At 52.4% G+C, this 26,382-nt stretch overlaps 4 protein-coding genes and 1 long non-coding RNA gene across 6 annotated transcripts; 3 read left to right on the plus strand and 2 right to left on the minus strand.

Moving 5' to 3' along the window:
• The first annotated feature begins 252 nt into the window (after positions 1-252).
• PPP1R26 (protein phosphatase 1 regulatory subunit 26) lies at positions 253-8,751 on the plus strand. The gene is made up of 2 exons (XM_084219785.1): positions 253-369; positions 2,625-8,751. Exon 2 carries the CDS (start codon positions 2,686-2,688, stop codon positions 6,625-6,627), a length of 3,942 nt encoding a protein of 1,313 aa, XP_084075911.1. The 5' UTR covers positions 253-369; positions 2,625-2,685; the 3' UTR covers positions 6,628-8,751.
• Positions 8,752-11,106: 2,355 nt separating this feature from the next.
• PIERCE1 (piercer of microtubule wall 1) lies at positions 11,107-12,023 on the minus strand. The gene is made up of 3 exons (XM_084219727.1): positions 11,847-12,023; positions 11,700-11,778; positions 11,107-11,560 (listed from the first exon to the last, which is right to left on the minus strand). The coding sequence occupies exons 1-3, from the start codon at positions 11,909-11,911 to the stop codon at positions 11,360-11,362; spliced, it is 345 nt and encodes a 114-aa protein (XP_084075853.1). The 5' UTR covers positions 11,912-12,023; the 3' UTR covers positions 11,107-11,359.
• A 54-nt stretch (positions 12,024-12,077) lies between these two features.
• Positions 12,078-13,733, plus strand: MRPS2 (mitochondrial ribosomal protein S2). Of its 2 annotated transcripts, none has more exons than XM_084219963.1 (4): positions 12,078-12,144; positions 12,224-12,295; positions 12,445-12,574; positions 12,873-13,733. In XM_084219963.1, the coding sequence occupies exons 1-4, from the start codon at positions 12,117-12,119 to the stop codon at positions 13,414-13,416; spliced, it is 774 nt and encodes a 257-aa protein (XP_084076089.1). In that variant the 5' UTR covers positions 12,078-12,116; the 3' UTR covers positions 13,417-13,733. The 2 variants fall into 2 exon arrangements, with proteins under 2 accessions (XP_084076089.1, XP_084076090.1); XM_084219964.1 differs by having other exon boundaries at positions 12,081-12,144; positions 12,227-12,295.
• Positions 13,734-14,183: 450 nt separating this feature from the next.
• LOC311161814 lies at positions 14,184-17,344 on the plus strand. Its single transcript, XR_014616669.1, has 4 exons — positions 14,184-14,421; positions 14,856-14,962; positions 15,654-15,696; positions 17,181-17,344. It is a non-coding gene; the product is annotated as an uncharacterized lncRNA (long non-coding RNA).
• Positions 17,345-18,622: 1,278 nt separating this feature from the next.
• DIPK1B (divergent protein kinase domain 1B) lies at positions 18,623-25,137 on the minus strand. Its single transcript, XM_084219787.1, has 5 exons — positions 24,945-25,137; positions 22,532-22,666; positions 21,219-21,326; positions 20,915-21,091; positions 18,623-20,403 (listed from the first exon to the last, which is right to left on the minus strand). The coding sequence occupies exons 1-5, from the start codon at positions 25,005-25,007 to the stop codon at positions 19,591-19,593; spliced, it is 1,296 nt and encodes a 431-aa protein (XP_084075913.1). The 5' UTR covers positions 25,008-25,137; the 3' UTR covers positions 18,623-19,590.
• Between the last annotated feature and the right edge of the window lie 1,245 nt (positions 25,138-26,382).

Below are 26,382 nucleotides of genomic sequence, written 5' to 3' on the forward strand. Positions count from 1 at the left end.
CGCGGTTTGGAGCCCGGCCCTGGCCGCGGGGCTGCTGCAGGAAGCCGCGGTGCCCCTTCCCCCGGCGGCCCTTCCGTTACGATCGTTACCGGGCTCCCGGCGCCCTCCCTCCCTCCCTCCCTGCGCTCCGCGCCGGCTCTCGGGGCCAGCAGCCGCCGCTGCCTTTGTGCCCCGGCCCGGTGCGGTCCCTCCCCGCCTCCCCGCCGGAGCCCTGCGGCGCATGCCTCCCGCTCCCCGGGGGCAGGGAAGGAAGCGCCGCCCGCCCCTGCACCAGCGCGGCGGGCAGCGGCGGAGCGGAGCCCGGCGGAGCCGACAGCCCGGCCCGGCCGCCGCCGACCCCCGTCGCCCCTGTCGGCCTCCTCTCGGCAGGTGAGCGGCGGGCGGGGGGCGCGGCCGGGCCCCGCCGCGCCGGCGGCCGAGGGAGGCCCGGGCCCGGGTCCGGGGCGGCGGAAGGCGGGAAGGGGGAGCCATGGCGGCGCGGGCAGGGCCCGGCCGGCCGCGGGCAGTGGGCGCGGCGCCCCGCGGGGGTCCCGCGGGCGGCGGCTGCGGGCGGCCCCCGAGGGTGGGGGGCCCGTCACAGCCCGTCCGGGGTGCTCACCGAACCGGGGGTACCCCCGTGTCCCCTCACGGAGCCTGTGTGGGTGCCCCCCGGGTTGGTGTCGCTCCGTGTCCCCTCACGGAGCCACTATGGATGCCCCCCGGGTTGGTGTCGCTTCGTGTCCCCTCACGGAGCCTCTGTGGGTGCACACCGGGGTGGTGTCCCCTCACACATCCGCTGTCGGTACCCCCTGAGTTAGTGTCCCCTCATTTCCCCTCACAGGGTTATACAGAGTGCCCCCCTCTTTCTGGGTGCGTGTCCCCTCATTTCCCCTCAGATCCTGTCTGGGTGTATTTCCCCTCGTGTCCCCTCAAACCCTCATTGTGTGTCCCCTCGTGTCCCCTCACACCCTCTGTGAATATCCCCCTGACCCCTCATGTCCCCCCCTCAGGTGTCCCCTCATGGTCTCCCTGGGTGCCCTGAGTGGGAGCTGGGACACAGAAATTCACCCCAATCCTGTGTAATTCATGCAGGACCCCCAGTCCAGGTGTGGGGTAGTGAAGGCACCTGTCCCTTCCCTAAAAACTGTGGAAATAGGTTAATAGGAAAAACGTTGGGGTTTTATTTTTTAATGAAGCTGGGAGCTAAAGTGTGTTAATTGTGTTGCTTCAAGGTAATGAGGTATCCTAATTTCTGTCTTTTTGATCCTTAGCTGCTTATTACAAGGAAAAATGTTTTTAATTTATATTTGCCCGAGCGAAGATGATGAATTGTCTTCCCTGGTTGTCTGTTACCTTATGCTCAGTAAATAAATACAAGTTTTGAAGAGTTTAGAGTCATTAATCCTTTAAAATATTTAATACCACTGATTAATTTGAAACCAGAACTAGAGAATAATTGACAAGTGCAAGGTCAGGGAGGTTTCAGAGGGAAAATTGTGTCCCTGTACATTGGCAGAGTCCAGTGGCACTGCAGTTGGGACTCACTGTGTTTGTGTGGAGCCACCCAACTGCAGTAGTTTTTGGGAGTTACTGTCACCCTCGATCCTACCAAATGATGCTGCAGGTGAAGCCTCTGACCCTCATGGGACCATGTGGAGTGGTGAACTCTTTGGGGTGTTAAATGGAGTTTTGTGGGTGGCTTTTTCCACTCTTCCACAAACCAAAGCTTCATTCTGTCTGCAGTTTCTACTGGAACACGAAGAATAGTTCCTAATCTTCATCCTGCTTTTGTGCACTACCAAGATCTGTGTTTGCCAAGACCTTTTATCCTGCAGTGAGGCCGGATGACTGATGTCTTGGGGTTATTGCTGTAAGAGTGTGTTTCAGGAAGAAATAAGTTCCCTTTCCTTCTCTCTCAGCTGCCCCAAGTCCCTCAGCTCTGTGTGTTTAATGCCAAGTCAGATCTAGTAAAAGCTGTTTTGGAATATTGTGTGATCCTCTGCTCTCTGAGGAGGAGTTGGTTTTTGTCCCACCATCCCAGATGATGGTCCAGGTTTCTCCACATCCACAGATCCTGCACCATGTGGACACAGCCAGTGCTGCTTTCGTTGGAGAAGTGGAAAGCTGAGCTGCATGATCCTTAAAAAGGGCAGTTATGCCAAAGGAAACAACGAGCAGAGTATTTTGCTGAGTTCTCCACTCTCACTATGAAACAATTCCTTAAAATTATTCTTTCTCTCCTGCCACAAAATTTTCTGCAAAAGTATTCAGTACAAAGGGGATTGCACACACCAGTGCCCTGAATACCATCACAGTGGGCCTTTGTGGGTCTGGGGAGTGTATCATTATTTGGGAGCACATTATTTGGAAAGCACAGGAAGAGTTTCAGAAGTGAATTACCTGAACTGGGTTATGATTTTGCCAGAAAATACTGCAAACCAGAAATGATGAGTGCTCTGCCTTATCCCCAGTGACAGTAGTGACCGATTTACCTGTTCAGGTGATGTTGAGGAGTAATTCCTGTGATTATCTGGCACAGTAGTTCTGAGTGTTAATAATTTACAGTTTATGTTACCAGGGTTATTACACGGAATTTCTAGAAGGCACACGCTCAATAAATATTTTCCTTTTTAAATTTCTTTTAGGATGGAGGAGAGACCGGTCTGAAAATCTGTTCCATGGTGGACTTTGCTGTGGCCTGCTAGAATGTTCCTTATGGATGCTCCTCCTCTGGTAGCTCTTCAGACAAAATGGGAGTCCTTTGGGCCAGCAAGGAATTGTAGATACCCCGTTTGCTTCCCTGAATCCGACAGCAACATCACCAGAACCTCCGTGAGCGCCAAAGTTCAGATGATCATAAACAACCTGCAAAGCCAAGAGCCTGCCCTGGGTATGAACAATGAGTGTGGCTGTGTTGTGCAGAAGAAACAGAAGGGAGAAAAAGGCACCAGTGCCAGAGTCACATCCAGCACCACGCTGCTGCGGAAGCATCCCCAGTACACCCAGTGTGGGTGCCCTGAGGATTCTGATGGCAGCGAAGTGGAAGGGAATGTAGAGTTTGGGACTCTGCTGCTCGATTCTGACAGCGACGATTCTGTGGACCGAGGTATAGAGGAAGCCATCCAAGAGTACTTGAAAACAAAAAGCAAAAGTGCCCAGTCGTTGCCAAGGAATGCAGAGCGTTCTGAGAATGTGAGCAGAGACAAAAGGTTTAAGAGAGAGTTCTCCCAGAACAAAGTGGCTAGTAACCTCCTCCCTGTCCAATTTAAAGCTGAGATGCTCTCTGAAGAGTACCTGTCTGACCACCTGGGAATTGGGAAAAGGCTCCAGCCTGCTTCCCCTCAGAGCATCAGCAGCGATGACTCCTTTGAACAGAGCATACAGGCTGAAATAGTGCAGTTCCTGAATGAGAAGAAGCAGCAAGAAATTAGTAAATGTGTTACCGAGGAGGATAAAAAAGATTCCCGTGTGAGATCTGTCCTGAAATGCAACAAAGAAGCCACAAACAGAACAAACTGTGGTGCTGTAAAGCAAGGTTGTAATGCGCTGCTCCTGAGACACCATCCCAAGCTGCAGAAATCCAGCACCCAGTCCAAGTGTTTGCAGTCAAAAACCCAAGCAGAGCCCAGTGATTTCAGCCAGGTGAACCAAGCATATCTAGAAATGGCCACTGCCAGCCAGCCCTGGCTCATGGAGCAGGATGAGGGAAGAGGAGCTCATTACTGGGAGCCAAGGGAAGCACTTATCAAGGAGAGCATGCACACATCTGACTCGAGCAGCGATGATGGGATTGAAGAAGCCATTCAGCTTTACCAGCTGGAGAAAATCAGGAAAGAGGCAGGTCATGCAGCAAACTGTGTCCCTTTGCAGAGGGAACCATTTGATCCAAAAGGTATGGCAGACATTTCTGCCAGCCTGACAATTAGCTCCACAAAAAGTGCCTCACCAGAAATCCATAAAAACCCTGTAAGCAACAAGAGAAAAGAAGTTAATTCCAAGTCAAGGGGATTAGAAAGCACCAGCAATGACTTTAATAAGCTGTTTAAACCACTGAAAAAAGCCAGACATTTTGCACTTCCAGAAAACAAGATTACTGCTTGTGAGCTCACATTGCAGGCCTCTTGCAGAGCAGACACATCTGCAGAACTCATGTGTGCAGAAGCTATCCTGGATATTTCCAAAACCATCATGCCATCCCAAATGGGAAGTGACAACAAATCCCTCACTGCAGACTCCTTCTTTTCTCCCCAGCTTCTCTCATCCTCCCGTTGTGAAAGTGACAGCAGCCTTGTGGACAGTGATGACAGCATAGAGCAAGAAATCAGGGCTTTTTTGGCTCTGAAAGCACAGTCAGAAAACCTTGGAACAAAACCTCCCAGCCTGTCACACTCCATCCAGATGCCTTTGCCTTCTGATCCAAACAGCCTCACTGGGACCCTTGAGCCTGCTCTGCCCAAAACACTGAAATTATCCCTGAGTCGGAAAAGGAGACTTAAAAGGGAAGGCAGAACAACAAAACAAGGGGGGTCAAAACTACCTGAGCAGCTGGAGACAGGACTTTTCCAGCCAGGTCACTATTCCAAATTCCCAGTGCTCCAAGAGGAGCAAGCCCTGAGCAACCCCACAGAACTCCGGGATGCTCAGAGTAATAAAGACCCGAGGCAGCAGCAGCTGATGTCTCCCAAATTGTCTGGCTCTGATGGCAGCAGATGTGTGCCCTTGGACTCTGTAAACCCTTTCCTGCAGGTTCAGAGTAGCACAAAAAAACCTGTAAAAAACCCCCTCCAAACCCCAGAGAGGGAGGGATCCGGTGATGAGAGCAGCTCTCTGGACAGTGATGAGGACCTGGATAGTGCCATCAAGGACCTGTTACAGTCTAAAAGGAAGTTAAAGAAGAAATCCAAGGACCAGAAAGCTCAGTGCAAGAAGAAAGTCAGATTCAGTGAGACAGAAACTCAGCTGCTGGATGAGTTCAGTAGCCTCCAACAAAACGAGTGGAAATGTAAAAATCCCTCACTGCTAAAAAGCTGCCTCTCAAAACCTAGGAAAGCTGTGAGGGAGAATGCAGTCAGGAACCCTCCAGACAACATCAAACTTCCCAATGACAAGCCAGAAACCATGAAAAACCTAGAGTCTAACTTGCAGCTTAAAAAAGGCAATAAACCTAAACCAGTTTCAAACCAGCGGGGGGCTAAAAATAGAAAATGTGCTTTCACATCTGTGTCAGATGCCAGTGACAGCAGCTCAGTGGACAGTGATGACAGCATCGAGCAGGAAATCAGGAGGTTTTTGGCAGAAAAGGCTAAAGACTCTGCAAGCAATTCAGAGATGCAAAAAGGTGATGCAAGTCTGGACCTACTTAGAGCGACCAAACAAACTGGTAATAAAGGAAAAGCAAAGCAGCAGCCAGTGGAAAATGAGATTGACCTTGTGCTGGGTCAGAGTAAAAAGACTGAGGTAGCTCAGCAAACTGAAGAGGTGAAGAACTCTCAGAGAACAGAAGGGAAAAGTGCAATGTTAGCTGGCAGTGGAAAATGTGCTTCCTCTGCAGAGAATGTTCCTACTACTGGTCAGTCAAAAGCTAAGCAAGGACTGGGGGAGGTCAGAGGTGGTGCTGCTGAGGAGTTACCTGGGAATGCAACAGGTAAAAGGAATGTCCGTAACACAGAGCCCCCGAAACCCAGCAGAAATGAAGGGTGTAAAGTGAGAAAAGTCATGAATGCAAAGCCCAGATCTAAAAGGAAGAATACCTTCCAACTAAAAATCTCAAGTAAATTTATTGCAGGTCTGAAATATGCCCGGGACAGGAAGAAATCGATGCTTTTGAACAAAAAGCAGAAAGCAGAATGTGTGCTCAGCCAGAGCAGTGCCTTGGGAATGGAGGCAGCTTCCCAGGACACAGATGTACTTAACCCCTTGCCAAAAGGGGAAATTACACCAGCAATAAAAGAACCCAGTTCTTCTCAGAATCTCATTTTGGGAGGGGTGAGTCCCCATGTAGCAGAAACCTGTGCAGGAGCTGGGTGTCTCCAAGAAGCAGCTGAAGGTTGCAGGAAGGCTGATGCTCCAGGGGATCAGTCCCACTCCATCCTTCCCTCGCAGGAACGGAGTGTGGCATCAGGAAAAGCTGATAAGGTTTGCAGAGGAACCTCCAGAGCTGAGAACACCCAGATGTGGATCAAAGGAGATACCCACCAAGGCAGCTGGGCTGACTCCACTGCAGATCCCCCACACCCTGAGTGCAGTGTGGGAAAAGCAGCTAAAGTCAGCAGAGAGCCAGCTCAGCAGAGTGCTCAGGTGGACAGTAAGGGAGGGAATAACCAGCTGGACAAGAGGCCAGATCCAAGTTTAGCTTACCCAAGGCATGAATTCAGTGTGACAGCAGCAGCAGTGCATAATAGTGGAGGAGCATGTGCAGATAACAGTGTGCAAATGTGCATTAAGGAAGAAAAAGTTGACAGGCAGGGAGAAATTCAGGTATCCAGCTCCAAAATTGAAGGAAAAATACCTGTCCTGCAGAACAGGGAAGCTGCTAGTGAAGTACATCAAGGGCAGGGATTTTTAACCAAAACCTGTGCAAAATTTACTGACCTACCTGCAGGGGACTGCCCAGGTTCCCTCTTGGAAAAAAAGGTTTCAAATATGTAAGTACTTTTTTTTTTTTTTTACACTAGCAATCTTTTTATAAAATAACTGTGATTGTAATTACCTTGATAAAGCTTGAGAGAGGAAAGGAGAGTCAGTGGGAGATGCTGATACCTATATATCATACACACACTAATGTGAAAATAATTCTATTTAACAGGGATATCATGGATAGGCATTCATAGCTTTTGTAGAATTTTGTAAATTATTTAAAGTGCTCTAAGGAAATATTTTTTATAATGATTTTTAGAGCTTGCATTCCTACAGGATGCTGTAGTTACTGTAGATAAGATATTGGCTAATCACACTTTAAATTATGAGGCCTCTAATTGTCTCTCAAAGGGAAACCTGCTTGCGCACAGAATTTATTTGGGAACCTGTTCAGAGATCCGAGGAAAGCACAGCCTTGGATAGCAATGCAGATGTGACGCTGGCCACATCCCAGCTGCCTCAGGACAATCCTGTGGGGTGGGTTTGCTGGAGCTCAGTGTTCCCACCCTGAGGACTGTGGGATGAGGTCCCTGAGCAGAACTCAGCTGTGGGTGTGGGGATCCAGCCTGGAAGACACAAATGCAAGTTCAGGCAAATCAAGTGGACGGCTCTGTCTGTACCTCCTGTGCAAAGTGATCTCAGCAGCTGCTCAAAGTCCTTTTACATACCCAGAACCTCCTGCTAGCAGATGATTCCAAGCACAATTGCCATCCAAGAGAAGTGAAGGAGTGTGTCTGTTCAGACAACATGATTTCCCTGGATTTCTCTGGATTTCTGTACTGTTGGGCCTGCAGGGCTCAAACAATTCCTGTTATTCTCAACTCTCTCCTTTTGATGCCCTGCAGTTACCCAGAAATGGCTTTTGGTTTCCTGAATGAACTTTCTGGAACTGAGTGCCCTTAACTTTCCTTTTTCAGAAGTGGTTTTTAAAATGTTACATTTCTGTGAACTTTTCACTGACAATTTTGGTGCAATAAAGCAAAGCTGGGTTTGCTGTAGGAAGTCACAACACAAATGGATTTTTTCAGCCACGGATATTTTCAGCACTGTTCTTTCTTCAGGCTCTTTCTCTGCCTCCGTTTCCAGCAGCCAGAATAAAGCAATTTTTCACTACTATCTTTTTATTTGTACTGACTTTCAGCGGAATTGAAGTAGCACATTCACATCACACACACAAAAAAAGTGCCCCCACACTGGTTTTGCTGCAAATTCAAAAGGTGTAAATTGGAGCTGTTGGCTCTTTCATTTTCATTTTTGTGTTGTGAAGTCCTTGGAGGAGTTTGTTCTCACATCTTGTCCCTGTGAATTGATCTGATATTCTCTTTGTCTGCTCTTCTGCAGAACTTCTCAGCCAAACCACCACTTAGCATCACTTTGTTTCTCAGTCACTTCAGGAGTCTTCCTCCAGGCTGGCCTTAAACTTGCAAAACGGAGCAAAAGCAGACAAGACTGGATCCAGAATCCCGTGGTGTCCCTGGTGTGATGCAGAATGTGGGCAAAATACGGTGTAGCATAGAGTAGTGACTGTGGCATGTAGAGAAATAAACATCCTTGGTGTGATCATTCTGTCGTGCAGCTACGTTTGAAACATGTTCCTAGTGCTCACTTGGCATTTCTGACTGTCCAGCCACCTTTCTGTAGCCCTGGGGTTGGTTGGCCAGGTTCTTTAAAGGTCAGTGTGTTAACTCATCTCCATTTTGTGGTAGGATACCTTGGAAAAGTGTTTTTTCCTTAGCTCAGTGCCTGCACTCCCTCTTCACAGGTTTATCTTTTGCTCTGCCTTGATTCCGTTGCAGGATTTGAGCCTTTTGTTTGGAATAGGTCAATAGGCTGGTATTTTAAACTAGAAGTTTTCCAAGTACCTTGCTTTAAAAGGATTAAACTGTATACTTAATTTTCCTAGAGATGTTGGAAGCACTCTGTACTGTTTGTATAAAAAGCTGAATGTTTCTTCTCAAAAGTTTTCAGTAAATCCACGTTAAGACTTCAAAGGTGTCTCGTGCCCCTGTTGCTGTGTCTGTGTCCTCAGTACCACTCGTGACCTGATCCACTCCCAGTTAAAATGCAATTCCAGTTACCTTGTGCTTTAAATAAAACCTGATTTCAAACAGCACTTTTTTTATTTTAATTGATGGACTTGATTTGTATATAGGAACTGGTGTACATTGCTGAGTTTCTAATGTTTAATAAATGGGGTTCTGCCCATGGACCGTGCAACTGGAGTGTTCCTATGGTTTGTGTCATCATCTTGAGTGAGTAGTAATTTCTGTGTTCCCTCTGCTTCCCTCCTCACTGAGGATGTCATTAATTCTTTGTAAAGAGAAATGAAGGAGAATTTATAAAATATAAAGGGGTGGCTCTTGGGAGGTGAGAATGGTGCTCACAGTAGCAGAACCCCAAGAGATTTCTTTCCTGGTGTTTGTGGTCAAGAAGTGGAATCTTTGCCTGTGTAATTGAATGTGTGTCAAGCAGCACCTCTGGAATTGAACAGCCAGGCTCCAGTGGCAGTATCCTCATCCTGGCCCAGTTCTCATCACTTGTTCAGAAAAGAGAAGTCTGGTGGTTTGCAGCAATAAGAGATCTCTCTTACACATCACTAAAGGCTGAGCAATAAAAAAGATTATCTTGAGTGGCAATAAATTCCCACACGTGGTACCAAGGTTGGGACTGCAGCACAAATCTCTCAAGGCTGAATCTTCATAAAAGCAGTTCCAAAAGCAGATTTTATTTCCTGTTCATAGTGCCCATGAGAGCCCCAGGGAGGGCACAGAGAGGGCACAGATTGCACAGCCCTACTCTGGGGAGTGTCCAGAAAACTCCTTTCCCATTACTCCCACTCTCCTGAGACACCAATTAATTATAATTATTGCAGTAGATACATGGAACCATAAACCCAGCTCTTCTAAAGCTTATTAAGTTACCTTTTTTTTTAATGAGTGCTGGTTCATATTTTTAAAAAATGCACAATGCTAATTTTTCTTTCCAGTCAGAGCACAGAACTTGTTAATTTAGATACTAAGTTTTTAAACCACTTGGTGTTTTTTATTATGGCTCTGGTGAGTTACAGATCCTGGCTGCAGTACCACAGATAAATATGAAAAGAGGTTTATTGCTTCATTTTTTACCCCCGTGACTGGTTTTGGGTGCTTTGGGAACAATCTTCAAGGATCCTCAAGGGACAGCAAGGATTCCCTTAATTTTTTTATTCCCAGTTCTTTGCTGCTATGTTAGGAACACGTTTTTTGACATGTAGCTACTCTTCATACAAGGCAGGAACATCCCTGCCCCCATTTCTTTTATTAATGTAGAAGCTTTTCAATTTTTCATCCCTTCAGTTGGTGATAGTTCAGCCTCATAATTTTATCTGCAAATGTGAGATCTTCCTTTCAAAAGAGAGTAGAAAGAGATTGCAAATTCAAAAAAATACCATCCTAAAAATGACTCATTTTACCACACAGGATCTACCTGAAACAATCTGATGGTATTTTGAATTTGTACAAGTATTTCTTATTTAAAAAGTGCATTTGGTCTAACCTCTGAACACTCAGATACACAGCTTGCCAAACTCTTCAAAGGAACTGGTTTCAAGAATAAAATTAAAAGGGAAGAAATTGAGGCAAGAAAGAAGAGGTGGGCGTTTTCAGATGGAGTGGGAAAATATGTGACAGAATCCACTCTGTTAATATTTTTAAGTGGCAGCCTTATCCCTAAATTATGCCACCTGCAGAAAAATCTGTGGATAAAAATACATGTAACATTGTCACAACTATTTCTATTGATGCAGCACTTTGTTATTTTCTCATTTCAGGAGAAGAAAGGGAAGTTCTAAAGAAGCTCCAGGTATTGTCTAGAGGCTGAAACGAGGATCACAGCAAATGAAAGAGGGTTGCTTATTTATTTTCAGATGTTAAATCTTTGAAATGTTAACTTTTCAGGCCCATTTCTGCTCAGTTTATTCACCTGTTCCAATTTATTATTTTTGGTGTGTTTGCAGCTGGGGGATCTACCCAGCTCTTACCTCATGCCACAAACAGGGAATGTTTCTGACATGTGAAGAGTAACAATTGCAGTAGTTTGGACATAATGTTCCACTCATTATTTATATTTTTAGCAAACAGTTTGAATAATATTATGCTCATTTTTACTGTTCTGTTACACCTGTAAGGTGGGACTGGTTTTCATCCATAAACAGGCAGAGTAGTTTCTCTTAAAAACTCATTTTCAGGCAAAAAATGTTGAGGTATTCTTTCAGTGCACTCGCTGTCCAACTGATGCAGTTTCTTTGCCTGTACCTACAGTTGTTCCAATAAAACTTTTTAAAAAATCTTTTTGATTACTTGTCATTATTTGAATAATTTCTTAAAACTTTGTAGTTTGGAGAGAGAAGAAACATGAACTTTCTACAAGAAATCCAAAGAGTTACTGAATAACTCTGGAAAACTTAGAGATTGATTATTCATTAAACAGTAGAGAAGCAGTTTAGATCTTAATTTTTTAATGATATGTAGCACATAAGGCAAGAGTGTAAAGGATCATTAGTGACAGGGAAGGGGATAAGGGGATAAAAACAGAATTTATGTTATATGCTGCTGATAAATTAGGTAAAACGCTTCACATGGAGCTAGCTAACTGACACTTAACCACATAAAATTTTCACTAAATACTGCTAATAAGATTCCTTCTGCAATCTAGCGGGTCCATTTAGGATCAAGGCTGGCTGTGGGCGGACAGAGCCAGCGGCTGCCTACAGCGGCTGGTCGCGGCAGTGCGAGGGGCCGCTGGGGTTGTAGCTGGGGTGGAAGTCCAGGTGCTCGTAGGCGGTGATGAAGGTGTCGGGGCCGGTGCAGTGGCTCTTCTCCAGGGACGTGTTCAGGCTCTCGTTCCTGCACATGCCAATCCTGCCCAGATGATCCGAAAACTTGTGCGGGATGATGTGGAAGGAGCTCTGCGGGGCGAGAAAGGGGACGGGGAGGGGGGGGTAGGGATGTTTTAAACGCCAACACGGACAGCACCTGCAAAGCCCGGCTGGGTGCGGCGGGGATGGATGCGGCTTTGGGCAGCGTCTCCATCGGGGGTGCTCGTACCGGCAGCTCGTGCACCGTGGGGGCCCTGCTGCCGTAGGTCTGGTTGGCGGTCCGGAAGCGGGGGTGGGCCGGCGCCTGCCTGCGGGGGGAGAGCACAGCTAGCGCGGCGAGCGGGGGGCAGCGGGGCCCGCCCGGGCCGGCGCTCACCCGTAGCCGCGGTAGAAGGTGAGCTCCTCGAAGCGCCGGGGCACGCCCGAGCCGGGCTGGGCCATGGCGGAGCCGCCGGGCCGGGGCCGGGCCGGGCCGCGGGGATGGAGCGTTACCCGGCGACCGAAGGAGGAGGGCGGGGAGCGACCGCAACCGCCCCGAGGGTGCGCCCGCCCCGCCCCGCCCCGCCCCGCAGGAAGCGGAAAGCGCCGCTGACCTTCCCCCCCTCTCCTCCTCCTCCTCCGCCGTGCCCTGCGGCGGGCTCGGAGCATGGCGGTGCCGCGGCTCCTGCGGGCAGGTGAGCGGTGGGGCCCGGCCCGGCCCGGCCCGGAGCGCCCCGGCCACCCCCGTGTGACCCGCGTGTTTCTGTCCCGCAGCAGCCCCGCGGCTCTACAGCACCGTCCCGGCCCCGGCCCTGGCCCCGGCCCCGGCAGGCAGCCGGCCCCGCGGTGAGTGCTGCCAGGCTCCCCTGGCACCCCCGCCCGGGAGCGATGCCCCTGCGGTGTCACCGCCTCGCAGCAGCCGGGCACGGTGCATCCTCTGTGCAGTCCCGGCTCGTCTCCCCAAACACAGTGAGTATTTGTTTTGCCTCTCTCAGCTGACGATGACAAGCTGCTGACAGAGCCTCTCAACCACCCCGACTTCTTCAGCGTGAAGGAACTCTTCACCCTAAAAGATCTCTTTGATGCTCGGGTGCACCTGGGCCACAAAAAGGGATGTCGGCACAGGTGAGTGATGCTTTTTGGGATCCAGTGCTTGTTGACATCAGGAATGCTTCCCCAGACCACATCTGCTGGATTGGTCTGAGTCTGGAGCTGCCCACATAGGGCAGGGTACAGAGATCCCCCAGTGTGGGCACTGGGAGGGTGTGACACTGGGACAGACACAGGGCTCTCAGCAGAGCACACCTGTGCTATCAGCAGGAGCAGGAGCATGGGATGGTTCCTCCCCCACACCCAGAAACACTCCATGCCTGCACGCCCCGTCCCCGTGTGCCCCCCTGCCACCCTCCCGCTGCCCCCGCAGGTTCATGGAGCCCTACATCTTCGGCTGCCGCCTGGATCAGGACATCATCGACCTGGATCAGACCATGCAGCACCTGCAGCTGGCCCTCAACTTCACGGCCCACGTGGCCTACCGAGGGGGCATCATCCTGTTCGTCAGCCGCCGGCGCCAGTTCTGCCACCTGGTCGAGAGCACGGCGCGGGCGTGCGGGGAGTACGCGCACACCCGCTACTGGCAGGGCGGGCTCCTCACCAACGCCCACATCCAGTTCGGCCCCGGCGTCCGCCTGCCCGACCTCCTCGTCTTCCTCAGCACCCTCAACAACGTCTTCGAGCCACACGTGGCCATCCGTGACGCGGCCAAGATGAACATCCCCACCGTGGGGGTGGTGGACACGAACTGCAACCCGTGTTTGATCACCTACCCCATTCCCGGGAATGACGACAGCCCCGCGGCCATGGAGCTCTACTGCAGGCTCTTCAGGATGACCATCATCCGTGCCAAGGACAAGAGGCGGCAGAGCGAGGCCGTGGAGGAGCTGCGGAGCAAAGCCGAGGGCAAGTAGAGCCCCGGGGATGGGCTCGGTGCCTCTGCCCCACTGCACGGGGCTGGCTCTGCATCCGGCACCAGCTGTTGGCACAGCTGGCTGGGAAGGGACCCCCAGTCCTGTGCACGGCGATCCCACAGCGGGCACAGCCATGGAGGGTCTCCAGCTCCAAAAAATTGTCCGGAGCAATGCAAGGGAAAATGGAGCCAGGCTCCTGTCCTTGAGTTTGTCACTGTTGCAGGGAGTGCCGCTGTCCTGCGGCTTTCCTGAACTCTTGATCTCACCTGAAACCACTTGTATCTTGTATCTGTTCTTAGGAAATAAAAGGATTTATCCCTGTGATCCTTTTTTGGGTTTTTCCCTTGTGGAATGGGATGGGGAGTCTGGCCAGGCCAGTCAAGGCAATGGGAGGGAAAGGATGTCCCCAAGCTGGGGATATTTCAGGGTGACTGATGCAGGGTGAGAGGGTCCTCACTTCGTCCCAGGACATGCTGGGAGCTCAACCTTTGCCACCACGGGAGGTGGGGGACTCCAGGAGCAGCTGAGAAAAGGGATGTGCATGTTTTAGCAGCCTCCTGTCTCCGTGGGAGGCCCTGGAGCAGTCCTGGCCAGGGCTCCGTGTCCCCTCCCGTGTCCCCGGCCGCGGTCCCAGCCCCGCCCTCTCCCGGCTCTGGGTCCTCCTGCCCGGCAAGGGGCGCTCGCGGGCGGAAGAGCGAGTGCGCACGCGCGCCCGTTCCCCCGCTATATAAGGGGGAGGCGAGAGGCCCACCGCCCTTTCGGCGGGCGCGGGGCGGCGGGAGCGGAGCGGCTGCGGTGCCTCTGTGGGACCGGGACCGGCCTCGGCCTATCCCGGCGGGGCCAGCGGGGAGCCCTGCGTCCCTCAGGCGCGGGAAACCGGTGCTGGTGGAGGCGGCTCCACAGCTGCGCCTTCCCCCGCCATGATGTGGCGAGGCCCCCTCAGGGCCGGTGTCCCTTCCCGCCGGCCCCGGCGCTCAGCGGCTGCGGCGGGAGCACCGGAGCGAGGTGAGGCTGGGAACGGCTCTGGGCCCTCAGCCCCGGGGCTCGGGGGGCTCCCGGAGCTGCCACGTGTGCGCTGCGAATCCCGCGAATCGTGGAATGCGCTGGAAGCAAAATATCGATATCTATATAATGAATCTATTAATATCATATTAGTAATACGTCCATATATTGTGAACCGAATATATTTTAAAGTGTGTGTATATATATATGTAATATAAAGCATACACAGATGTGTATTTTTTAATATACTCCACTGAAAAAAGGAAAAAAAGGGATTTCAGTTTTTAAACGATTTCAGCAGCTAATATGAATCTTCAGTAGAGATCTTTCTTTTAAGTGTTGTAATTCTCTGGTTTTCAGTTAAATGGTGTGCTTCACCAAAAAAAAGCTGTTAGATGATTATTAACAGCATTTTTCCTTTGTTTTTCTTTCTTCAGCTTGGCAGTGGACAAAAATGAAGTGACCAGGATGGTGTGACTTCAGAAATGAAGGGTAATCCTTCGGGAAAAGGCTGCCCAAGCAAGCTTCAGCCACCTTGCTAACTGTAAGTGGAGTGTTACATGTGGTATCTGCACGTGCAGCAAATACCTTTGTAGCACTGCTTTTAATAGGTGATAAAATCTTTTAGATATAACAGAATGATAGAATGGTTTGGATTGGAAGGGACTCCTTCCACTCTCCAAGGCTGCTCAGAGCTGCATCCAGCCAGGCCTTGGAACAGTTCCAGGGATGGACATCCACCCATAATTATATTTTTTCAGTCTTTTGGGGTTATTTGCTCCCCCCAGGCTGCCACTGGCGTTGCAGAGATGACTGCTGTGGCATCTTTGTGTCAAAGAGTGGCAAGAGAGACCCAGGCTATGTTCTACGCTCGTTTGTTCTGCACCCTGTGAGCACTCAGAGTGATTGATAGCCTGACATCCTTAATCAGCCTCATAGGAGACAAGGGAAAACCATCTCTGAACTGCTTGGGATGTGAGATCTGGATGTTCCGGGGGGAGGTCCTGTTCTGTGGGTTTCTGATCCTGTGGATGCCCCTTGTGTTACAGAAGAATAAGTGGAAGTGATTTGTAAAACCACGTGGCAACGCTGGGAGTTCATCCTATCAGAAAATAAAATTATTCCTGTGTTGTTAACTTACTCCTTTTAAATTCCTGCTGCCAGTGAAACAGCATCTGTGTGAGCATGCTTTGGGCTGTGTCTAAAGGCTGTCCATGTCTTTCCCCCTTTTCCAGAGGCAGCCCTGAGCCAAGCCAGACCTGGAGGAGCCCAGCCCAGGTGAGCTGCAGTGCTGGGGGTGCCAGCCCAGCCCAGGTGTGGCTGCAGTGCTGGGGGTGCCAGCCCAGCCCAGGTGAGCTGCAGTGCTGGGGGTGCCAGCCCTGCCCCAGCTCGTGTTGCAGGCGTGGCTGCAGTGCCACGGCTGTGTCATTCGGTGGCAGACAGCAACAGGCGAGGTCTTCCCTGGTGCTCTGAGCCCTGTGAGCTCTCAGGATTGCTCAGCAACCTGACACTTGCTGTTCCTTCCCTGCTCTGTTGCCTTCAGTGGGGAATGGTGATGGATGCACACTGTCCTTCAGTCCTTCTCTTCATCAGGGACACCTTTTGCAGTGCCAGCTTGCTCCAAACCTTGTGCACAGGTGTCCCTGTATCCAAATGGTGCTGTGTGTCACTGTCCCTTCTTAAGGGACCCCAGAAACCGAGCGAGAGCAGCTCTGGGCATGCAGAGATTGTGTCCCTGAGCTTTCAGTGAGTGACTCTGGCACTGCTAAATGGGAAACCTCATTAAATGGCCATTACAGGGCCAGAGGGGCCTCAGTGGTGCAAAGTGAGCCCTTTAATTGGTCAAAGTCACTGGCTTTGGAAAAGAATGTTAATGAGGTTGTGGGGATGTGGTTACGCTTGAGGATGTGGCTCTTTTATTTAAATTTCTTGACTTCTTTTAACCCTGCAATCCGTGTTTGGGGTTTTTCATCAGGCTTTCCTCACTCCAGGGGTTCTGCGTGGGCACTGAGTGCTAATGAGTGTCTTTTTAGAACTCCCTGTGTGAGGCACAGCAGAACCATGACCATTTTCCTGATAGCATTTACTGGAACTGCCCTTCCCCAAGCAGCACTCCTGGGCTATGGATGTTGCTTTACTGAAGGAAAAACTGGCTCTCAGCTGTGGAAAACGTGAATGTTTTACATGAAGGTGGTTTAGAGAGAAATTAAAAATCTCTCTGCACATAGCACAGCCCTTCATCATCAAGGACTGGTTTATGTCATGGCTTTAAAGGCTGGAATAAGCTCAGATTTTTTTTTTTTCCCCTGCACTATTAATAGCTTGGCTCTGCACCAAGGTTGGCAAACTCACCTTGGATTTTTAGGGAGTGATGGAATAACCCAGAGCAGGCTCCAGCTATCCTGCTCTTAAATTATCCCTTTCCTAAACTCCCCCAGCCATATATTTTTCCAAAACCCTTCTGATGTCATGCCAAAGAGCTTCTCCTCAATTTGTGCCATGTCCTTCTGGGCTGAAGGAAATCCCTGTCTCTAAGTTTCCTTGTGAGCCCTGATAACAGAGCCTTAAAATGTGGTTTCATTTTATATTTCATCTTTATTTCCCCTGAGATGTGAAAAATCTTGGGACAATCCCAAAACAATGAGGACAGCAGAGTCTGGATGGCAAGGGTTAATTAGCTCATTAGTATTGACTTTATTGCTCCCTTTTCTTGCCTGTTTTTTACTTTTCTGACATCCTGGGCCTTATTTTTTTGTTTGCAGATTATGCCTTGAGCTGCAGAATGTCTGACAAACTGAGAACTGGTTGGCAGCATCCACGTCTGATGGCTTGGAGATTCCTAAAACTTGATCATCTGTGTTTTCTCTACATGGTTAAGAAGGATTTAAATAAAAAAAAACCCTAAATAAAGATGCCACCTACAAGACTGAAAGGATTATGCTGTGTGTTTGTAGCACCCCAAGTAATGCTATTTTTTAACCATTCTAGGATGTAAGACTTGTGGTATGAGAATTTAGGATTGTTTTACCTCCATCCCCTTGGTGACAAAGGGCACCCAGTGACATCAGACTCAGTCTTGGAGTGTCCTGGCTTTTTTTTCATCTCCTGTGGGGAATCTGGAGGAATTTGAGTATAAAACAGCCTTGCCTTGACTCATTTCTCTGCTGTATCTCGGAGTGGTTTGTAAACTGCATTCACTTTGTGCTTTTTATTAGCGATGAGCAGAATTCCTGGGAGTGTCCAGGGCCACGGGGGCGTGCATTAATGGAACCATTGCTGCCACAAGTGTCTTTTATTTCAATTAAACTGACAGGTCCTCGTCTCTCAGCTGCAGGGGCCACCTCTTCATAAATATTTAGAGAGGTTCTGATGTTGAGGAAATTGTTTTCCTCCACGTCTCCAGGTGCTTTAGCACTGCTTTGAGGGAAGGGAACAGCAGGGATTTAGTGGGAGTAAACAATTGAGGGAAGGATGGAACATGGCTTTTCTGCCACCCTGAGGAGGGGATTTTGGCAGGGGCTTGGATTCCTTTGCTAATGGCAGGAGGAGATGGATTTGTCAGGGAAGCTGTTGCCATGGGGATGCAGGACGAGGGATGAGGAGCCCTGAGCCTCCTTACTGAATTCCAGCCCTGCCTTTCCCTGCCCTGCAGCTGAACCTGCACCTGCAGACAGGACCTTGGTGGTGCCCATACCTCATCCAGGCTGAGGAGCCCTTCAAACAGAATCCTTGGGAGTGCTCGCCTTCTCCATGGATAAATCACAATTCACAGGCCACTCACTCCTCAGCAGGGACTGAGTGCTGGGGGCTCTGCTGGACACAGGGCACCCCTGACACCAAAGCGTGCCCAGTGAGAGGTGAGGAGGAGCCTAAAGAACCAACAGAAGGAAAATCCTGATCCTTCTCCCCAAAGGGCTCCTAAATTTGCAGCCCTGGTGCTGCAGTGTCAGGTGTTTTTTTATTTTGTGATTGCACATCAGCTGCACGCTCACTTCCCTAAGGAATTGTTGGCAGGAGAAGCAGCACATGCTCCAGCAGCAGGAATATGGCTGTGCTGGGAACAGAGCAACCTTGAGGGAGTTTATCCAGCTCTTCCTCCCTGCCCAGAGCTGTGAGATTGCTATAATTGAGCATTTCAAGGAAACAGCTATAGTTAGAGCCCTGGGAGCACAGACACAGCCAAAAAAAATGTCTGGAGACCTGCTAAAAGCTTTGCCTGGAAATTCATTTTAATAATGAGAGAAGCACTGGATTATTCTGGTATTAACCTTCAACCTCTGCAGGGCAAGCCCAGCTTAGTTTTTGGAGAATTAAACGGAGGGGTTGGCTTATCCCTGCTCTGAGTGTGGTGGGCAGTGACACCCGAGCACACGGAGGGGTCACAACGGTTCGTGTTTAGCCCTTTGCCTTTAAGCCATCCTTGGCCTCGGCCGCTTCCAGAGCGGACACGTGAGGGAATGGCTTGTGCTGCCAATTCCAGACTGGGGCAGGAGCAGCTGGGGGGAGCCTCTCACAAGCCACGGCATCACCATCAGGGTCAGGCACTTAAAAACGGAACCAAAGAACTGCCACGATTCTCCACGGTGCAACAGACAGCTGATCTGCTTCCTGTGTGACAGCTGGAGCTGATGGCAGATGACTCAGACACTTAAAGAGAGACTTTTGAAAGGGGAAATCTACCTTTTCCTCCTTTTTAGATCACAAACAAGCTGGTACTTAACAGGCTGCTGTTTGGCTATTGATGGACGGGCGTGATTCACGTAAAAGCTGTTTATTTACATCAGAGCCGTTCCTCAAAAGGAGATGTGACAAGTACAGCATGAATGATTCATTCCCATCGCTTTGCTCTGCTTTCCTGCTCATCAAGGAACAGTTTGATGCATCCAGCTGGGCTCTGCTTCCTTATCCCTTTCCGTGTCTCCTTCCTCCCCCAAGCCTGCTCAGCTCCGCTCCGTGTCCCAGCTTCGCTCCTGCCGACCCATCCCTGATCCTGCTGGGTGGTGCAAGTCATGATGCTTGGTTTTCCATGAAGGAGAAGGGGCTGCAGCTCTGCTGAACTCCCTGTGCAGGGTGTGTTTTTCCTTGGGAGGAGAGGATGGAGAAACAGGCCTTCAGCCCTTGGACCTCGCTCCAAGCTCACAGATTGGAAACTCCAGGGCCGTGCTTCCCCCGTTAGGAATATTTGGTGTTGGAAATCTTCTTCCAGAGCAAGGTCTTGAGGTTGTTGAGCACGAGGGAATGGTGCACTTCCATCTGGCTGGCCAGGCCACTGAGGGTCATGCAAGTTCGGAGCTGTTTCTGCAGCTCTTCCTTCAGCTCCAGGGGAGCTCCATAGAGCAGATAGTCCTGCAGCAGCCCGCACACCTTGGCCAGGTTGGGCTGCACCACGTCACTCTTGCACTGCTTCAGGAGCTTGTCACACGTGGCCGTGCAGTCCTGCCCGTAGGTGCAGTCCCCGTTCTGCTCACAGTGCCGGCCCTTGAGGAAGCCTCTGATTGTCATCTCCGTGGCCACCTTGCGCAGGTTGACCATTTTGAAGTCGAACTTGTCGTTGTAGCCCACGTTCCTGAGGCTGCTCTCGCAGATGTAGAAGCTCCCGTAGGTCCCGTGGAAGATTTCCTCCACGAACTCCAGGAGGCCGATGGCGATCTTGGCGCGCCGGGGCCAGGCCGGCGCAAACCACTGATGGATGAGCTGGTGGGCGAGGGAAGGCAGCAGGGTCTGCAGGAAAGGGGGGACATCCACCCCGTAGAGGGAGGTGTGGGGGATCTTCTCGGTGACATAAAGGTCCCCGCAGTGCCCCAGCAGCTTGGCCGTGTGCTCCTTCTCGTGCAAGGAGAACATGAGGAGGAACTCGTTGAGCTGAAGCAGCGCCCAGATGGATTTGGCCTCTGCCAGGGACACCTTCCCGTCACGGTTCACATCTGCCATGGTGATGATCCGGCTCACCAAGGCAGGAAGAGATGGCTGATCCCCCAGCTTGGACTGCAAACAGCACAAAAAGTGGCATCAGATCTCACAGCTCTCCATGTTTGGGTGTCACATCACAAAACCGAACTGGGAGAGCAAAGAAATCAGCTGGGGAGAGGAGGAAATGGTGACACTCCAGAAAATGCCACACCATGTGTGGGCATGTGTGGGTATCCAGCTCCAGCAGAATTTTACAAGCCTCATGGCTGCTCTAGAGCCTCCTGCCAGAGCTGCTACCCCACCACTGCTGCAGAAGCCCCAACCACCAGGGCCACCAAATCAGCTCTGCCCAGCACAGGTGCCACCCACAGCCGTAGCACAGCCACCTCCAGGGATGCTGCTACTGAAATCTCACAGATAAGAACTCGTTTCCTCCACTAATCAGTGCATGGCACTGGCACCCAGCAGTGGGTGGGGGCCACGGGAAGGAGGAACTCCCGTTCAAAGGGAAGGAAAACACAGTTGGTGTTTCTGAGTCACAGGAGCCATGCCAGGGCTGTGGGATCCCACAGGGCCCTGCACTGACCTTCAGGAAGTTGAGGAGCATTTCCTTGAACTCGTCCATGGAGGTTCCCCGGGTGGGTTTGTCGAAGAGCACCACGTCCCTCCTGGGCACAGAGTCCGGGCGGCTGTCGGCCCTCAGGGCTTCCCCAATGCCACATTTGATGATCACCTCCCTGTCCCTCCAGAGCCCTCTGTAAACCTGGAGCACAGGGAGGGGGACAGCAGGTGGAAGGAGATGGGCTCTGGTTTGAGATGGGCAGAGGGGCAGATGTGCAGGGTTTGGTGCTGGTGCCCAGCCCTGGCATGGGTGGGGGGCACAGACCTACCTGCTGGCTGGGGGAGGAGGAGAGGCAGTGCTGGAACAGGAGGCTGCGCTCCTCACACAGGTCTTTGCACGTGGAGCCAGAAATGATCCCTTTCTTGTACTGGTCACACTGGGTAGGGCAAGGAGAGAGAGGAGCTCAGCAGGGACAGATTTCTACTGGCCCTTAGGGATGCCTTGGGCATGGTGGGGCTCAGCTGGCAGGGACCCCTGTGCTGCTGGAGGGATCTCAGGGATTTGTTCCTGGATGCTGCTGCTGCAAATCCAGGGGCTTGGGAGAACTTCCTGGGCTGGAGGAGAGGGCAGTGTGGAGTTGGGTGAGGACGCACAAGCTCAGGCTGCCCAGCAGAGCAGCAGTCCCTGCTGTAACCAGGCTGGCCCCAGTCTAGGGGGCAGCAGGGACAGGGACAGACAGTGGCTCTGATCTGTGGCCAGGCTGGAGCTGGAGACATCCCTGGGTAGGAGAGGCTGCAGCTCTGCAGCTCCTCAGTGAGGGCACAGCAGCCTCAGGGCTGGAAACTGGAGCTGCAGACATTCACTGCGTCTTTTCCCCTTTTTTTCTGCTGTGGGAATTAACCCTTGGACCTGCTCACAGGGGACACGGCCAGACACGGTGCCTGGAAGCCCCAGCTCCGAGCAGGAATTAGCGCCCAAGACCCCGCGGTCGGAGTCAGGCAGAAAATCAAATTAAACGATCGTCGCTGTTGTTATGGCAATTCCTGCCTCCCTTCTCTGCTGAGGGATTGATCAACGAGGCTTGTTCTGACACAGCCCAGCTCCCCCTCCCCACCCGAGCTGGGCTGAGACCCATTCCCATGCCAGGGGCACACACAGCACTCCTGGGGACATCCCATGGGGAACACGGAACATGCACCACACTGCAAACCCCAAACAGGGCAAAACACAGAGAGCCACACAAAGCTCTGCTGCTTTCCTTAGGGCTCCTCAGCAGTCACAGACAGGTACCATGGACTGAGTGCTCCCTTTTTCCTCCTGCTCTGCAGAGCCCAGAGGGCACTGGTGTGATGCTGTCCCTGTCCACAGATCCTGCTCCCTGCCCTGACATTCCAGCTTCATCTGCACAGACGTGGATCTGCCCACGTCTGCCCTGGCTGCTTCCCTCTGCCATCTCATGGAACTGTTTCACCGTCACCCTGGCAGGGTAAGGTCACCCCTCCTGCTCCGAGCTCCGTGCCATGGGGGACAGCACCAGGGCAGCAGCTATGCCAGGAGGGCTCCTCCTCCCAGCTTTGGGGGTCCCACAGCCCCACCCAGGAGCCCCCCAAGGATGAGCCATGGGACTGTGCTGCCACTCACGATGATCATCCGGCAGACGTGGCCACGACACAGCTCCGAGTAGGACGAGTAGTGCATGTAGGCCACCCAGCTGCCCACGAAGATGCCCAGCCACACCACCAGCAGGTACTTCACCTTGATGCCCGGGAGGCGGCCCTGCAAGGGAAAGGAAATGCTGTTGAAACCCTTTTGGAAGGGCAGGGCTTTGCTCAGGGCAGCGGCAGCTGGCCAAGGATGGCTTCCACCACACAAAACGACCTGAGCGCTGGAGAAACCTTCAGCCTTTTTTATATATATTCATCAGTCTCTTATGCAACTCCTGCTGCAAGTAGGTCACTTAAAATTCCCTAAAAGCAGAGGGATTAGCAGGCTGGGCTGCAAGGAGCTGGATGCTGTGCATCCCCAGGAGCTGTGGCCACATCCTCCCACTCTCCTGCCCTGTGCAAGCTGGGGTATCCCAGTGGGGCTGCAGGAGCTCTGCTCCTGTTTGGGGGGACCCCTCTTGGCAGAACCCCCCTTCACAAAGCCCCACGGGCAGGGGAAGCTCCCAGCTGCAGTTCCCGTGTGGGAGTGGGTGAGTAACAAACCTGGGAGCTCACGGGTGATGCTCTGTGCAAACAACTCGGAGGCTCTCAGCAGGATTTTGGGTTTTTGGCTTTGTTTCCTCCCCCCTGACCCCCTGGCACAGCAGCACTGCTGCCATCTGGCCTCCTGCAAGAGAGGCTGCTCACCTGGCTCATGTAACAGAGCAGATCGCAGCAGTTCCAAAGGGATGAATCCTTGCACTGAACAAACCCTTCCATCCCTTTTCTATAGGTAATTCTACAGAACCCTCGGCCTTTGACCACCTCCAAACCCTCCTCACAACCTGCTGCTGGAATAGGGCTGGATCTGAGTGAGTGCAACACCTTTAAAACCTGCCAGGGATCCTTGCTTGGGTCTTGTAGCCCAAAACTACTCCCTACCTCCAAAATGCTCCTCCTCAGCCCCTTTCCAGGAGCTGTCAGGGCTGTGGGAGCCACAGCAATGGGCAGTGAGGGTGAGAGCAGGCAGGTCTGCCCGGAGATCATGACATTTCTCCCACTAATTGGAACCCTTAAGTGTGAAGAGGGCCAGGGTGCCCAGCTTGCCTGTGAAGCAATGGCACCGCTAATTAACATGAAATTAAATTAAAGAGAAGCCAAGCACAGCCAGGACTTGGCAAAGACAAAGTGTAGGTGGCTGCTCCTGTGAGCTGAGAACCAGCTCATGGCCCTGAAGTCAGGCACACTGAGACCCTGAGATCCCCCCCAGCCCAGCAGCCCCCCAAAAACTGCCCAGGGTGGGTGCATGAGGCTCCCTGCCCTCAGCAAAGGGGGACTTCCCAATAGGGATATGTCTTGGAGAACCCTGGAATAGCCAAAATGTCACTTTTTACTTATTCTGACTTAAAATCAATCATGTTCCTGTGGCAGAACGGGAGTCAGGACTGCTGCCTGAGCATGGCATGGGGAGCTCTGGCTTCATCATCCCCTAAAGGGTGGAAAGAAATGTGGGAGTGGGGGATGCATTTCAATGAGAGGTTCCCCTGAGATTTGCTTGGATTTTGGATTTTGAGGGTTCCTCCAGCACCTCAGTCTTAAGGCACAGGGGTTTCTCTCCCCATTGCCTTCCCTGCACTGAAGGGTGTTACCCTGTGAGAGTTGCTGTGTTTAGTTTTGGAGTGACTCTGGAGGATATGAAAGTGACTTTGGGCTGGGGCTGACTTCAAAGGCAAAATGGATGCAGCATCAATAAAATCCTGCTCCATCCCTGTGGCTCCCCTGGGAACATGGAGTTGTTTCACAGCACTCCCAGCTCTGCACCCACCTCCTGCCAGCACCCAGTATCCCCTCCGAGATAACCCCTCTGGTCCAGGATCTTTGCCACAGTCAGGCCTCCTGTATCCCATGGCTGCAGAGAAAATCCCCATTCCAGCATCCCTGACATCCCTGGCCCCAGCATCCCTGGAGATCTGAGGGAGGTGCCCGGCCCCTCGGAAGCTCAGGGATGGGAAGAGGAGGGAAAATAAAGAAAGAAAGAGAAGGAAGAAGCCATCCCTGCCCTTCTGCATCGGCGGCTTCACCTAGCGCTGCGGGCTGCCGCCTGGGCTACCCCGGAGCTCCCCGGCCCCGGAACGGCGGAGCGCGGCGCGGGTTATGCAACCGCTGCGGCCCCGGCTGCTGCTCCAAACCCCCGGTGCCGCTCCAGACCCCCGCGGTGCCGGTGCCGGCCCCCAGCTCCCTGCACCGGCGTCGGGGAAACCGAGGCGGAGCGTCCCTTTGTGCACGGCCGGTGCCAGCATGCGGAGACGGGCATCCCCGAGCCCGCATCCCGCATCCCAGCGCATCCCCCCGGCCCGGCGCATCCCCGAGCCCGTATCCTCCATCCCGGCGCATCCTCCCTCTGCCGGTACCTGCAGGCCCTTGGAGAAGGGGCAGAACAGCACCAGATGCACCAGCCGCCGGATCCTCCGCATGCTGCGGGCGCCCCGCGGCCGCGGGCCTCAGGCTCCGGGGGGCATGGCCGGGGCGGCCGCGGCCCCCGCACCGCCGCCGGGGCCGGGGGGGGCCGGGGTCCCGGGGAAGGGGGGCCCAGCCGCGCCGCCCGCCCGCTCGCTCCGCCGCAGCGCCCGGCCCGGCCCGCGGGGCTCGGCGGCTCCGCCCGGCGCGGGGCGGTGCGGGAGGTGGGGGCGGCGCTCGCAGCTCCGCCGCAGCCCGGGGAGCCGGGGGCTGCTGCCCGGCACGGCCCCGCTCGGCCCTGCCGGGTCAAGCCCAATCCAGCGCTCCCATCTGCGCATCCCACCCGGCGGTTTCATGCCCCATCCACCCGCGCATCCCACCTGAGGGTTTCGTCCCCGTGCCCATCCCATATTCCGGGGTTCCACCCACTCGGGGATCCCATCCCCAGGCTCACCCCACCACACAGGGGCTCTCCCAGCCCTGGCTGATGATCCTGGCAGAGCAGGGAGGGGTCTGTGGAGATGCTGATCCCACCTGGCCCCCAGCACTCACAGCAGCTTCACGTTTATTCAAAGCCATTTTGGGTGGCAGAAGGCCAGATTCCCTCCTTGTTACCAGTAGCAGGCAACCCACAGCAAGACTTTGTGTCTGACAGGCCTGGGACAGCCCCATCCAGGGGGATCCTGTGTGCACAGGCAAGTTAGAGCAAAGGGGGCAGAGAGCAGGTAATATGATGGGAAATGATCTAGGAGACTCAGTCATGAGGGCATTTTTAAGATAATTCCTTGCCTGCTATCAGCAAATCTTCAAATTATCCGTTTGCCCCCTTTTCATGGCTCAGGTTGGTCCTTGAGTTTGAATTTGGCTCAAAATGACCTTTGAAAACAAGCTGGTCACTGCGAGCCCAGATCCCCACTCAGTGTGAGTGCCAAGCACCAAGCACCAAGTAATCAGGGCCTAATGAACAAAAGTGGTTGCTGGACTAATCCAAATAATGGTGATGAATAAGGAGCATCACACAAAACTGCCTGAAACCTCCCAAATCCTGCAGCGTGTTTGCTGCCTGCTTTTAACCCCGAGGAGGTCCCTGCTGCTCCAGTGCTGTGCCCTGACCTCTGTGTGGGCTGGGCTGACATTGCCCGTAGCAGTGACAGGGATGGGGACAGTGAACGTCACCTCGGCCACCCACAGCCCCTGTCAAGGAAGGTTTTACCATCCCACTGAAGTCAGGATGGTTCTGCAGCAGGTTCTTATTTTTAGTGTTAATTAAGACAGGAAAGAAGAAGAGCCTCTGAGATTTATTTTTGATGGTGGAGTTGGTAATTTGGGAAACAGCAGGGACAGGAAGGTGCATTGCTGGATGCATTCCATGCTCCCTGCTCACCCTGCTCC

Source organism: Fringilla coelebs (assembly GCF_963513975.1).
Source record: "Fringilla coelebs genome assembly, chromosome: 21".
Lineage (NCBI taxonomy): Eukaryota > Metazoa > Chordata > Aves > Passeriformes > Fringillidae > Fringilla > Fringilla coelebs.

Coding starts and splice junctions, on each gene's coding strand:
- PPP1R26 (XM_084219785.1), top strand. CDS start 2,686: ATGTTCCTTATGGATGCTCCTCCTCTGGTAGCTCTTCAGACAAAATGG.
- MRPS2 (XM_084219963.1), top strand. CDS start 12,117: ATGGCGGTGCCGCGGCTCCTGCGGGCAG. Junction 12,145..12,223: donor GCCGCGGCTCCTGCGGGCAG/GTGAGCGGTGGG, acceptor TCTGTCCCGCAG/CAGCCCCGCGGCTCTACAGC. Junction 12,296..12,444: donor GGCAGGCAGCCGGCCCCGCG/GTGAGTGCTGCC, acceptor TGCCTCTCTCAG/CTGACGATGACAAGCTGCTG.
- PIERCE1 (XM_084219727.1), bottom strand. CDS start 11,911: ATGGCCCAGCCCGGCTCGGGCGTGCCCCGGCGCTTCGAGGAGCTCACC. Junction 11,779..11,846: donor ACCTTCTACCGCGGCTACGG/GTGAGCGCCGGC, acceptor CTCCCCCCGCAG/GCAGGCGCCGGCCCACCCCC. Junction 11,561..11,699: donor CCACGGTGCACGAGCTGCCG/GTACGAGCACCC, acceptor CTCGCCCCGCAG/AGCTCCTTCCACATCATCCC.
- DIPK1B (XM_084219787.1), bottom strand. CDS start 25,007: ATGCGGAGGATCCGGCGGCTGGTGCATCTGGTGCTGTTCTGCCCCTTC. Junction 21,092..21,218: donor CCTCCTCCCCCAGCCAGCAG/GTAGGTCTGTGC, acceptor CCTGTGCTCCAG/GTTTACAGAGGGCTCTGGAG. Junction 20,404..20,914: donor TGCTCCTCAACTTCCTGAAG/GTCAGTGCAGGG, acceptor TGCTGTTTGCAG/TCCAAGCTGGGGGATCAGCC.